Source organism: Balaenoptera physalus, assembly GCF_965194825.1.
Source record: "Balaenoptera physalus genome assembly, chromosome: 2".
NCBI lineage: Eukaryota > Metazoa > Chordata > Mammalia > Artiodactyla > Balaenopteridae > Balaenoptera > Balaenoptera physalus.
The window spans coordinates 156,162,131-156,177,282 of NC_138883.1; the positions used below are offsets into that span (position 1 = coordinate 156,162,131).

Here is a 15,152-nt window from a genome sequence, read left to right on the forward strand (position 1 = left end):
CAGAAATCATATATCCATACAAAGATCTGTATGTGAATGTTCATATAGCAGTTTTGTTTGTAATGGCCAAGAGCTGTAAACAGCCCCAATGTCCATCAGTAAGTGACTGGATAAAGAAACTGGAACATCCACATAATGAAATACTTGGCAATAAAAAGGAATAAAGTATAGATGCACACAACAACGTGAATAAATCCAAAATGATGTACTTAGTGAAAGAAGCCAGACAGAAACACAGGACACGTGGTATGATTTTATTTATATAAAATTGTAGGAAAATATGAGCTAATCTATAGTCACAGAAAGCAGATTGGTGGTTGCGTGGGGGTCACAGGAGACAGAGCAGGGAGCGAAGGATTATAAAGGAAACGGAGGAAACTTTGGGGGGTGATGGACACATTTGCTAACTTGATTGTAAGGATGGTTTTCACGGGAGTATGCATGTGTTGAAAACATCAAATTATATACTTTATACAGATGCAGTTTATGTCAATTACATCTTACTGAAGCTGAAAAAAAAGTCCACAATTTCTAATCCATAAAATGAATTTTATTTTAGGGAGAAAGAATACAGGATCTGATAAACAGAAGTTTTAGAGACTAACATTATCACTGTGCCAGCAATGATACCACCATGAAGAGTCTGGGTCAGAGGCAAACAACCTAACTACAAAAGCATTTATACTAGATATGTGTAAGACAATTAGGGAAAAGAAAATGCAAAATAATACTGACTTTTACTCTACCATCTCAAATAGCTAAACAAATATATTAATAATAATCCTAATATGATTGATTTTATCCAGATATGTCTGTGATTTGCTTCTGGAAAGAAAACAAAGATTCTAGAAAGGGAAAATTTATTTATGCCACAAAATAGCTTTCTCAGAGGACTGGTAAACTACCACCTCACCAAGTCAAACTGGGATCAGTTATACTGGCAATTACATGTTTCTAAAAAGGAAACTCATACCCAGAACTATCAAGTAACGTCAAAAACTAAGGTTTTAAGAATGCAATCACTTATTTCGATGGTATATTAAATGGTCTGCAAAAAGATTTACCTGGTGCTGGAATGACTGTTTCTAAATGAGTCTGGTCAAGTTTCAGCTTGTCTCCAGAATCAATCATCTTCACGACAGCCGTGTAATTGTCAATTACTTCCTGCCATGTAAAACCAACACTTTTATAACAGAAGAGAGATGTGAACACAAAGTCCAAAGGACAGAAATAAATGTAAACAATGAAATTCTAACCAAAAGGTAAGAGTAACTTGTTTTAAGAGTAACTCCTTGTATCAATGGAGTTTATTTTCTAGATGCCATATATGACCTCAGGCTATGGTTCTTAAAGAATTCAATTCAAAGCTGTTAAGGTTTTCATCTGGAAAGAAAAGGCTGGTGATCTTAGAATAAGACTTTAAGAAATACAATGAGAGGGATAATTCTGTGTCATTTCAAGTACAGTAGGAGGGCAACTTATGCACGCACAAGGCTGGGTGCTAGCATGAAACTATACTTAGGAAAAGCAAAAGAAAGAAAAAGACTGGAGCATTGATTTTTAAATTTTAAAATCCTAGAGCAATCCAAAGATAAGTCTCTCAGGCAAACCACAAGGAAGTCCTCCTTGGAACTCTGGGGCACTATCACATTGCGCGTCATTAACAAAGGGAATGTACCTTACTTACTAGCAAGGTGCGCTCACTGAATTTTTTTAAGAGGTGCCGATGGGATTTCATACATACCATTTGCTCTAGTAAGGAAGCGGACCAAAATTAAGTATAAACTATGGCTGGAAATGAAATATTTCTCCAACCATTGTGAAGTCAGCCTTCCTTTCATGGAACCATCAAGAACCTTAGACACACTGCTTCTGTTACTAGGACTTGATTTTTAAGGAATATCAAAATGGCTTTACTCAGCCACACACCAGCTCCTTCCCCAAATTCCATCATAACTTCATGTTCTTACCTTAACAATCCCCTTTTTCTTATGATATTTCTCTCCAAGTTTTTTGGTTATAATTTTCACTACAATTTCCTGGAAAATAAGAAAAAAATAAAGATGGAAGGAATGATATAAATTATCTTTCCTCTTTTGATCCTTCATTTTAAACATTTTCACCAAAAATCATAGTAAAATGTTAACTGCTTTGCTAAATAAGACATTTTGGAGTTGGAGGCCTTCCCAACGATGGCAAAACATTTCCTTAGTAATCTTTCATTCCTTCTGTCTCTTTTTGTTCAACACAGTTGGTTACCAAGAGGAAAAAACGCATATCTCATGGCTGATTTCCATAGTGAAGGTTTCCTGAAATCTAGGACTTTCATCCACCAATCTCAACTCTATTAATCCAGGTCTTTCATAGAAAGCTTCTTTCTTTCTCTCCATTCAAGGAAGAAAAAAAATGCCAAGGATGTTTTATGTTGACATTCACCACTGACAAAAAAACTCAGAGAGCAAGAGTCTCACTGGGAACTGCAAGAAATGGAGGCTTCGAGCTAAAGCACAGCACTTTCCACAATGCTCTTTTCTCATGATGTTGCTCTGGACTTTTGATAAGACTGGACTCCTCCAGACCAGCTCCAGCTGAAAGCATCGCTCTGCTGAGCATCTAGCTCTCAGCGGGAGAGAAATCTGAGTTTCTTTCTTATTAATGCATTCTGAGTTTGCTTCTTTATCATTGTTTTCCTGATTTCGATTAGCTAACGGCTGACGATGAAAATTAAATCACCTGACTTAATTCCAGATTCACTACAGCAATTCTGTATTTGCTACTTCAAGTGGATACAGCAGAAGTACTAGATGGTCACAAGTACTTCAATAAGCCAGGCTAAACATTACATTAACAAAAACCTAGTAAGGACTTTGGGGGAGAATATTTAACAGCAGAAAAATATGTTTAAGAGAAGGCTTGAATGTTCTTATTCTTAAGCCAGTATTCTATTAAGACTTTCTCAATGAAGCCATATAATACCAACAGCTTCTCTGATTTCTGGGCTAAATTTCTCAAAGGCCCTCATGGGTACACACACTTATAATTTAAACGTAATTCATTACTTCATTGTACTATTGACACTTGCTCATAGCACATCTGTCAAAACTTTCTTTTCTGAGTTTAAAAACTAAAGCTCTCCAATCCATCTCTGTGGGCTGCTGGTTATTTTAACACACATACTGCCCATTTCAAAATGAGACACACACTGAGTCATTGGATCCCTGTTGGCTGATCTTCACTTTTAATGTAACGTTCTCCAAGAGGAACTAGGAAGAAAATCTGGATAATTTACTATACCAGAAGATCATCAAACTGAAAATAAAATTTTATTGAAAGTATTGTCAATGCAGGGACTTCCCTGAAGGTCCAGTGGTTAAAGACTTCGCCTTCCAATGCAGGGGGTGCGGGTTCAATTCCTGGTTGGGGAGGTAAGATCCCACATGCCTTGTGGCCAAAAAACCAGGGCGTAAAACAGAAGCAATACTGTAAGGAGTTCAATAAAGACTTTAAAAATGGTCCACATTAAAAAAAAAATCTTAAAAAAAAAAAAAAAGTATTGTCAATGGGAAGAGAACTTTTGGACTAACTAAAAATGCTTTGCTTTTTTTTTTTTTTTGCTTTTGGTTTGTTTTCTTTTTCCTTTAAACCAATGGTTCTGAACAAACGTGATTCTAAACATGAGAATCACCTAGGCGGTTAGTGAAAATCGAAAATAGTGGATAGTGGTAGTATTGAAGCATATATATCTTAGAAAGAAATGGTCTAAATTTTGTTGCATTGTGCTCTGTTTAAGAACTACTGCTCTAAGCAAAATTCTTGATTACACGTTCATAAACAATATATGAAACTATTAATATCAAATGCTAGCTACTCCGACAGGGAAAGCAAACAAAATAATTCATAGATGGTTGCCTCTCTCTAGGTCCTTCCTTTTCTAATCCTGACCCAAACTTCTACTCAGAGACGGAAGTCAGGGAGACTAATGCATCCCAGGAAGTACTGTTTATCAGGGCAGAGTACAACCTAGTGAATCTGACTGCCAGGGAAATCCTAGCTCACCACTTTCTAAATGGCCTTGGGGGAATTGCTCAAATAATCTATACCTCAGTTTTCTCACCTATAAAAAGGGAATAATAACAGTAATTACCTTGTAGGGCTGATACGAGAATCACCTGAAATAATTCATATGAAGCACTTTTTTTTAATATATTTTTTTTAAATTGAAGTATAGTTGATTTACAATGTTGTGTTAGTTTCAGGTGTACACCACAGTGATTCAGTTATATGTATATCTACTCTTTTTCAGATTCTTTTCCCTTATAGGTTATTAAAAGATATTGAGTATAGTTCCCTGTGCTATACAGTAGGTCCTTGTTGGTTATCTGTTTTATACGTAATAGTGTGTAACTGATAATCCCAAACTCCTAATTTACCCCCTCCCTACCCCCTTCCTTTCCCCTTTGGTAACCATAAGTTTGTTTTCCATGTCAGTGGGTCTATTTCTGTTTTGTAAAGAAGCTCATTTGTATCTTTTTTTTTTTTTAGATTCCACATATAAGCGATATCATGTGATATTTGTATTTCTCTGGCTGGTTTATGAAGTACTTATTTTCTATTTAATACAGCAAGGATTTTCATTTTACATAACTTATTTCATGATCTTTCATGTGATCACCAGGCAAATGTTTCCCACTGTAAAAGGACATAAACTAAGACATGGAAACAAAATTATTTTTAAGCTAGTGAGGGAATAACTATGAAGATTTAAATTAGAACTTTATGCTTTGTGATCTTCCAGATTATTATTAATAATAATAATAAATCAGAAATTTTCAAATCAGAAATTACCCAAATAATTACTTTTCACTCTCGTGTTATTGATCAAGCCAGCTTCTTTAAGGATAACTAAGATACCCTGAAGGTTTTATGAAAACTTCATATTCCAGTAAGTTCAAAATCGAGCAGCAATAAATAAAAAATATTTAAAGTACTGAAATGTTTAAAAATTATTATGCAATTGTTATCTTAAAAGAACAAGAAATAAAGTGAAATAAGTCAGAGAAAGACAAAAACTATGATATCGTTTATATGTGGAATCTAAAAAATACAACAAACTAGTGAATAAAACAAAAAAGAAGCAGACTCACAAATATAGAGAACAAATTAGTGGTTACCAATGGGGATAGGGAAGTGGAGAGGGGCAATAAAGGGATGAGGGGAAAAACAGTTATTACAGGCTTACATGAAATCATGTGTGTGAAACTTTTGAAAACTGGAAAGCACTACAGAATTTAAAGAATCTTTCCTTCAATAAAAAAAAATTTTTAAAGACTTTAGTAAATTAGATTAAGAAAAAATGAAAAAAGAAAGAAGAAGCAATAATAAAAAACAAATCTTTCCTTGAACGTATATAATTAAAACCTGTTTTTAGAAAAGGGAACCCTCTTGCACTGTTGGTGGGAATGTAAATTGATACAGCCACTATGGAGAACAGTATGGAGGTTCCTTAAAAAACTAAAAATAGAACTACCATACGACCCAGCAATCCCACTACTGGGCATATACCCTGAGAAAACCATAATTCAAAAAGAGTCATGTACCACAATGTTCACTGCAGCTCTATTTACAATAGCCAGGACATGGAAGCAACCTAAGTGTCCATTGACAGATGAATGGATAGAGAAGATGTGGCACTTATATACAATCGAATATTACTCAGCCATAAAAAGAAACGAAATTGAGTTATTTGTAGTGAGGTGGATGGACCTAGAGTGAAGTAAGTCAGAAAGAGAAAAACAAATACCATATGCTAACACATATATATGGAATCTAAAAAAAAAAAAAAAGGTTCTGAAGGACCTAAGGGCAGGACAGGAATAAAGACGCAGACGTAGAGAACGGACTTGAGGACATGGGGAGGGGGAAGGGTAAGTTGGGACAAAGTGAGAGAGTGGCATGGACATATATACACTACCAAACGTAAAATCGATAGCTAGTGGGAAGCAGCCACATGGCACAGGGAGATCAGCTCGGTGCTTTGTGACCACCTAGAGGGGTGGGATAGGGAGGAAGACGCAAGAGGGAAGAGATATGGGGATATATGTATATGTATAGCTGATTCACTTTGTTATAAAGCAGAAAGTAACACACCATTGTAAAGCAATTATACTCCAATAAAGATGTTAAAGAAAAAAAAAAAAAAGCTGTTTTTACAACAAAGTACCTAACTGGGTATTCTTATAGCAAAAATTGAAAATAATTCCAGGCTTAAATTCAAGGTGTCCATACACAAATCTGGCATTAAACTCAAGAAGCATTACTGGTCCATGAACATGAAGTAACCCTCTAATAACAATACAACCAATACTTACAGAGTAGATGCAAAGACAAGTCATTAAAGTTATAAATCTATCTATAGAATTTACAGATATTTAAAACATTTAGCCACTTATACCAAATGCTATTTAAATCATTCGCTTAAAAGCACATTTAGAAGTAAGAAGCCCCAGCGGGATACGTACAGGCTGGAGCCAGTAATCTGTTCGGGCAGCTCTTTTCTTCTCCTCTTCAATCTAGAGGACGCATGAGACATTCATAAAATTACCTCTTTAAAATCCTCAATTTATTTCAAATAACATTCCATTTAGCAAAAGAACACCATAAAACACACTTCACAGAAGATCGATATAATTTGCAAGCTCAGATAAACACAAACCTTTTTTGCAATTAGTTTTTGATTGAAAAAAAAAGCAACTTGGATTTAAGAAAATAAGTGATAGGCAAGTCAACTGACCAAGAAGATAAACGCAAACAACCTCTATTGGGTCAATACTGCAACGCCACCTGCCAGCATTACTCTGCCCTATCCCTGCTTCCTCCCCTGGACTGTCATGAGCTGGAAAACAGGCGATGTTTTCAGGGGGTAAAAACATAACTCTTACAGACCAATTTAGCACAGCATAGTTGGGTATACAGTTTGATGGCAAAGAGGAGCTTCCCTGTTTGATAAGGATAATAAAGCTTGTGAATGGAGGGGAAGAAAAACACAACCAGGAGAGAAGTAAATGAAAGGGTGACCAAAAGGAAAACGTGCTGACCAGCCGACCTGGCTGTATCTCACAGCTTTTTCTTTCTCACCTGCTCAATTAACCCTAAGTACCTACTTTCAAAGGGACTGAACAATGTCGCTCTTTGGTTGACTCAAAACCTCATCTTAATTCCTCCAACTTTCCAATATGAACAAAAAGTATTCTAAACTTGGCATGGTTATATTCTAAGCAGGTAGATCTGGCTTTCCATTTTACTTTGAATTAAATTCAAAATGGCTTATAAGACCTCTGTGGTGTTGCCCCTGTTTCTCTCTCCAACCTCAAATGTCACCACTCCTGTGCTTACCATGCTCTAGCCACCTGGATCTTCCCTTTGGATGCTGAACTAGAGACCTCCCCTGCCCTAGCGGGGGAACAAGCTATCTCCCCACTCCCTGCCCTCAGACCTCCTCAGCACATAGCATTTTGTAATTACTTATCCACTGGTTCACTTGGTCGTGGAATGCCTCCTTCACTAGGGTGAAAGCTACATGACATGCAGGGACTGTGTTTTTCTCCCTACTCTACACATGCAGGACCTCACATGATGCCCAGCACATAACAGCAACTCAGTATCTGCTGAATGATGGAGTGACTACATCTCACAGCGTACACACGTTATGTTATACTTTAAGCTTTTCTAACTGTCCCGCATCGTGTGAGGACTCAGTAACAGGGAAGACCAAACAGTTACCCCCATCCCTTCACAAATGAAGAAAAGGGATGAGGAGACCAGAGGAAATGATGTTACGGGGAAAAACGTTAGCTTCTTGTATCCATTTATTCTTTCTCTTCACCTTTTCTACTTATTTCATAAATTTATTGATAAGGGAAGGTGATGTGTTGGAAGGGAGAAAGGAATATTTAGGAATATATTAAGAACCTTCTGCAGAACGGCTCTAGAATTTCAGGTAAATTTAGAGCAAAAGTATAGCCCTAGATCCAGATAATCATAGGTTTTCAATGATTCATCATATAAACTTGGCCATCAGGTTAAATCAAATTAACAATATGTCAGAGCTTTCTCTCCCGGCTAGGAGGTGGTAAGTGGAAATCAGAGGCAACACGAGAGCCCAGGTTGGTGGGGGCATCCATGGAGGATGCCAATTTCACGAAGCCACCAAAGGTGAGCAGAGCTTTCATTTCTGGCTTCAATTACCACTGAGGTTCTCCTAAACTAACTCTATTGACCATAATTTCATGGAGTGTTTTGAAGATAGCACTTGAGGCAAGAAAATAAACCTATCTAAGGAGGTTCCAGCTCCATTCAGATGGAACTACATCTAGGCTCTTTTTTCCTAACCTGGTATGAGCACATTTTTCTCACTTTATATTAATCTCATAATTGGTGAAACTATTTAACTTTCCTTGGTTGGAATCACATCATTCCCCTAACAGCTAGAGTTGACAAGCAGTTCATAAAGCGTACCTCCATGATTTCATCGAGTGCAGATTTCTTCTTCTTCTTTTCTTTTGACTGAGCTGAGCTCTGGGAAGATTCCTTCCGTTTCACCGATGCTGCATTCCCTATTGTCTTCAGAGCACTTGGTCCCAAAGAACTGATGGGAAGAGGAACCGTGCTGTTAACAAAAACTGTGCAAAGATGTAGGCTTTATAATGTGCAAAAGGAACAACACAGAAGAAATCTGTTATATGGTTAGTTTCCAACAGATTAGTCAAAACTACGAAGGGTGTGTCTATCACTTACAGACTGGGAGCACCATGAGAACATGGAACCCTTCCTGTCCCTCCCACGTTCAGTTAGTGCCACTCTATCAGTGTGGCTGAGTGACGGATGACAGCATTGGCTTCAGGGTTGGGGCCACCAGGGTTTGATCCTACTTCTGCCGGGACCTTGAGCAATTAACTTTTCTAAGCCTCATTTCTTCACATATAAACGGGGATAATAATGTGACCCAACTGTAGCTCGACCGGCAGGATTAAGTGAGATGTTTGTAAAACAGCTGGTGGAAGTCCAGCACATTGTTATCAGTTCTATTTCTTTAAAGCAAAGATCTCAACATTCAATTAGAAATTTTTTTATCGTTCCCAATTGCCTAACGTCATCAGTGTACATTCTAAATTCCTGAGTGCCGTGATAAAATTGTCACCACAGGCCCCAGAATGCCATCCCTGATGTATTATGTATACTTGTCATTCTGAACAATTTGCTATTGACTGAGCCATGTCCTGTGCTTCAAGCTTTTGCAAATCTGCACATGCCTCTTTTATACCTAAAATAGTCTCTCCATTTATCTCCATTTGCTGAACTTCTTTAAGATCCATTCTTCATGAGGCTTCTTGGAATTTGTCATTTTTGAACCGCCATAGCACTTTGGGGCAGGCTTCCCACTCCACCTGGTATATAACCATTTGTATACGTGACTCCTCTCTCACAGTAGGGGAGAGAATATATATAGCCACATATATATATATATATATATATTTTTTTTTTCCCCCTGTAAAGTAGCAGTAACTATCTTGTGACTCAGATAAAATAGATGCTCCATTAATGTTTGCTGACTCACTGAATATTATCAGTCTAGTTATTTGATTTGTCATACTTGTAAAATACAAAGAACACATATTTGCACAAAGCTACCATGGAAACAAGAAAAAAAGTATGATTAATAGAAACTACAGTAGAGTTAATATTTTCCACTCTTTGGACCTTTTCCTTAAGGCATTTAAAGGCAGCATTAGCTTTATTAGCAGCCAGATGACTGTCAGGACTCCCAGTGGAGCCTGCAGTCAACTGAAATCCCTGCTTCTTATATGGGGAGGCTGCAGGTCAGGACTCCCCCACTCTGTCTTCATGGAAGCCATTCTCTCTTTATCTAACTGGAAGGCTTTAAATTTACCCTTGCAACATTTCACTTACTAGGTTTTGTCCCATAATTCAATCCTCTGACATACTTTTAAGTTCTAAGGTTTGTGACAACTGTAAATAATATACATTGGTTGTGAACAGATTAAGTTCAAATAAAGATAAACTCTTCAATGTGCTACTCAAAATAAATATTCTTTAGATTTAAATGTACTTTGAGCTAGGAATCCACTGAATTTAGCAATAATTCCAGTTCATAAACAACCCCAATATGTCTATATAAATAGGCACTAATAATCCCAGCAGAAGGGCAGCTAGGATTATGTGGCTATTTTGGGGTCTAGTAATTACCTCTTCCTTACATGTTCACAAACCACCTATTTCCTACTATAATCACTAGGAAAACAAAATGTGTCTATATATACAGTGGGGTATTATTATTCAGATTAAAAAGGAACGAAATTCTGATCCATGCCACAACATGGATAAACCCTGAAGAGCTTATGCTAAGTGAAAGAAGCCAGACACAAAAGGACAAACACTGTATGATTCCACTCAAATGAGGTAGTCAAATTCATAAAGACAGAAGAGTAGAACAGAGGTAACCAGGGGCTAAGGGGAAGTGTAGTGGGGAGTTATTTTTTAGTGGGTTCAGAGTTTCAGTTTTGGATGATGAAAAGATTTGGAGATGGATACCGGCGATGGGTGCACAACAATAGGAGTCTACTTAATGCCACTGAGTTGTATACTTAAAAATGGTTAAAATGGACCATCTTATGTTATGTATATTTCACCACACAAAAAAATTAAACTGAATAGGAAAAATAAAGTTTTCTATTTAGAAAATGTATTCAGCATTACTAAATGATTAAAATGTGAGAATCATTGGAAATAAAAAGATGAACAGAATAGCCCATCAGGATCTCATGATGTAGTGGGAGAACAGATACGGAGGGCATTCCGGGAGAAAGAGCAGTAGATGCAAGCGAGGGTGAGACCACAGAGTGCTTAGGAGACAAATGGCTTAGCGGAGCTGCAGTGCAGATGGCAGGTGGTACACCTGTAAACATAACTAGAGGTTATCATATAGACGATGGCTTAAATTGCTGATAGTCTTTAACAAGAGAAAGACATGGTAAGATCTGACGTTCAGAAAGATCCTTTCTGCTTGTGATATCAAGAATCTCTTAGAGGGACTTCCCTGGTGGCACAGTGGTTAAGAATCTGCCTGCCAACATAGGGAACACGGGTTTGATCCCTGGTCCGGGAAGATCCCATGTGCTGCGGAACAACTAAGCCCATGCGCCACAACTACTGAGCCGGCATGCCACAACTACGGAAGCCTGTGCACCTAGAGCCCGTGCTACACAACAAGAGAAGCCACCACAATGAGAAGCCCATGCACCACAACGAAGAGTAGCCCCCGCGCGCAGCAATGAAGATCCAACACAGCCAAAAATAAATAAATAAATAAATAAATTTAAAAAAAAGAATCTCTTAGAGCTAAAATGAACAAATGAAAAATATGAAGAAAGTTGATGAGACATGATGAAGGACAGTATTCTAAAAGATTAATAAAACATAATAAATTTGAATACCTAGTTGAAAAGAATATTCTAGAAAAACAAAAATTATACAAATGATCAAAATTGACACAAGATTAAATTGAAAAACTGAATAAACTAATGACCAAAAAGAAACTGAATCAGTAAAAACTATTCCTTCACCTGCAAAAGACACCAGCACAATATCTTACAGAAAAGTTTTACCTTTCAAGAAGTGATGATCTCGTCTTTAAAACACTATTTAGAGTAGTCAAAAGAGAATATGTATACAAATCATTTTAAGGGTTTACTATCACCAGGAGCACAGAAAAGAAAATTAAACATCAATCTCACTTCTGAACATGAAATTAAAACGCAAAAGAAAATAGCCAATTTGTTTCCAGCTTTGCTTTGTATGATATTTAATCTTACACCAGCTGCTGTAACAATAATGCCCCTCCTCCCCAAAAAAAGATTCTAGTAGAAAGGCGAGAGATTGAGACAGGGTCAAATGAGGTTAAAATCAAGGCAGGAAATGAACAGTAACAGACTGGAAATGGAACGGAAGGCTTCTAGAACAGCCCTAGGATTCTGCTTTCAGTAACTGGAGTGGGCATTTGTGCCCAGCCTTCCTGGAGACGCGGAGGTGTGTGGAGGCCAGGCTGTGTCTAGAGACGGAAAACCAAAGACAGCGTGTGGCTGACAGGGTCTTGATGTTCCGGCTGGGTGTCAGGTCTGAGCCTCTGAGGTAGGAGAGCCAAGTTCAGGACTTTGGTCCACTAGAGACCTCCCGGCCCCACGTAATATCTATAGTCAAGAGCTCTCCCAGACATCTCTGTCTCAACGCTAAGACCCAGCTCAACTCAACGACCAGCACGCCATGCCAAACAACTAGAAAGACAGGAACACAACCCCACCCATTAGCAGAGAGGCTGCCTAAAATCATACTAAGTTCACAGACACCTCAAAACACACCACCGGATACAGTCCTGCCCACCAAAAGACAAGATCCAGCCTCATCCACCACTACACAGGCACCAGTCGCCTCCACCAGGAAGCCTACACAAGCCACTGAGCCAACCTTACCCACTGCGGGCAGACACCAAAAACAACGGGAACTACGAATCTGCAGCCTGTGAAAAGGACACCCCAAACACAGTAAGTTAAGTAAAATGAGAAGAAAGAGAAATATACAGCAGATGAAGGAGCAAAGTAAAAAACCACCAGATGAAACAAATGAATAGGAAATAGGCAGTCTACCTGAAAAAGAGTTCAGACTACTGATAGTAAAGATGATCCAAAATCTTGGAAATAGAATGGAGAAAATGCAAGAAACGTTTAACAAGGAACTAGAAGAACTAAAGAGCAAACAAACAATGATGAACAGCACAATAAATGAAATTAAAAATTCTCTAGAAGGAATCAATAGCACAATAACTGAGGCAGAAGAATGGATAACTGACCTGGAAGATAAAATAGTGGAAATAACTACTGCAGAGCAGAATAAAGAAAAAAGAATGAAATGAATTGAGGACAGTCCCAGAGACCTCTGGGACAATATTAAACACACCAACATTCGAATTATAGGGGTCCCAGAAGAAGAAGAGAAAAAGAAAGGGACTGAGAAAATATCAGAAGAGATTATAGTTGAAAACTTCCCTAATATGGGAAAGGAAATAGTCAATCAAGTCCAGGAAGTGCAGAGTCCCATACAGGATAAGTCCAAGGAGAAACATGCCAAGACACATATTAATCAAACTATCAAAAATTAAATACAAAGAAAAAATATTAAAGGCAGCAAGGGAAAAGCAACAAATAACATACAAGGGAATCCCCATAAGGTTAACAGCTGATTTTTCAGCAGAAACTCTGCAAGCCAGAAGGGAGTGGCAGGACAAATTTAAAGTGATGAAAGGGAAAAACCTATAACCAAGATTACTCTACCCAGCAAGGATCTCATTTAGATTTGACAGAGAAATTAAAACCTTTACAGACAAGCAAAAGCTAAGAGAATTCAGCACCAAAAAACCAGCTTTACAACAAATGTTAAAGAAACTTCTTTAGGCAGGAAACACAAGAGAAGGAAAAGACCTACAAAACAAACCCAAAAGAATTAAGAAAATGGTACTAGGAACATACATATTGATAACTACCTTAAATGAAAATGGATTAAATGCTCCCACCAAAGGACATAGACTGGCTGAATGGATACAAAAACAAGACCTATATATATGCTGTCTACAAGAGACCCACTTCAGACCTAGGGACACATACAGACTGAAGGTGAGGGGAGAGAAAAAGATATTCCATGCAAATGGAAATCAAAAGAAAGCTGGAGTAGCAACTCTCATATCAGACAAAATAGACTTTAAAATAAAGACTATTACAAGAGACAAAGAAGGACACTACATAATGATCAAGGGATCAATCCAAGAAGAACATATAACAATTGTAAATACTTATGCACCCAACATAGGAGCACCTCAATACATAAGGGAAATGCTAACAGCCATAAAAGGGGAAATCGACAGTAACACAATCATAGTAGGAGACTTTAACACCCCACTTTCACCAATGGACAGATCATCCAAAATGAAAATAAGAAAGGAAACACAAGCTTTAAATGATACATTAAACAAGATGGACTTAACTGATATTTATAGGACATTCTATCCAAAAGCAAAAGAATACACTTTCTTCTCAAGTGCTCATGGAACATTCTCCAAGATAGATCATATCTTGGGTCACAAATCAAACCTTGGTAAACTTAAGAAAACTGAAACCAAATCAAGTATCTTTTCAAAGCACAATACTATGAGACTAGATATCAATAAAAGGAAAAAACCTGTAAAAAATACAAACCCGAGGAGGCTAAACAATACACTATTAAATAACCAAGAGATCACTGAAGAAATCAAAAAGGAAATCAAAAAATACCTAGAAACAAATGACAATGAAAACACGACATCCCAAAACCATGGGATGCAGCAAAAGCAGTTCTAAGAGGAAAGTTTACAGCAATACAATCCTACCTTAAGAAACAAGAAACGTCACAAATAAACAACTTAACCTTACACCTAAAGCAATTAGAGAAAGAAAAACAAAAAACCCCCAAAGTTAGCAGAAGGAAAGAAATCATAAAGATCAGATCAGAAATAAATGAAAAAGAAATGAGGGAAACAATAGCAAAGATCAAAAAAACTAAAAGCTGGTTCTTTGAGAAGATACACAAAATTGATAAACCATTAGCCAGACTCATCAAGAAAAAAAAGGGAGAAGACTCAAATCAACAGAATTAGAAATGAAAAAGGAGAAGTAACAACTGACACTGCAGAAATGCAAAGGATCATGAGAGCTTACTGCATGCAACTACATGCCAATAAAATGGACAATCTGGAAGAAATGGACAAATTCTTAGAAAAGCACAACCTTCTGAGACTGAACCAGGAATAAATAGAAAATATAAACAGACCAATCACAAGCACTGAAATTGATACTGTGATTAAAAATCTTCCAAAAGACAAAACCCCAGGACCAGATGGCTTCACAGGCAAATTCTATCAAAGATTTAGAGAAGGGCTAACACCTATCCTTCTCAGACTCTTCCAAAATATAGCAGAGGGAGGAACACTGCCAAACTCATTCTATGAGGCCACCATCACCCTGATACCAAAACCAAAGATGTCACAAAAAAAG

At 37.4% G+C, this 15,152-nt stretch overlaps 1 protein-coding gene across 4 annotated transcripts in view; it reads right to left on the reverse strand.

The window, feature by feature from the left end:
- Nucleotides 1-15,152, reverse strand: part of KIN (Kin17 DNA and RNA binding protein) — a 35,893-nt gene that overhangs the window by 4,667 nt on the left and 16,074 nt on the right. For all 4 annotated transcript variants that reach the window (XM_082450583.1, XM_082450582.1, XM_082450584.1 and 1 more), the window contains 4 exons: nt 8,515-8,644; nt 6,519-6,569; nt 1,971-2,039; nt 1,065-1,164 (listed from right to left, as the gene is read on the reverse strand). In XM_082450583.1, the coding sequence (XP_082306709.1) occupies nt 1,065-1,164; nt 1,971-2,039; nt 6,519-6,569; nt 8,515-8,644 (350 nt within the window). The remainder of the gene's footprint in view (nt 1-1,064; nt 1,165-1,970; nt 2,040-6,518; nt 6,570-8,514; nt 8,645-15,152) is intronic.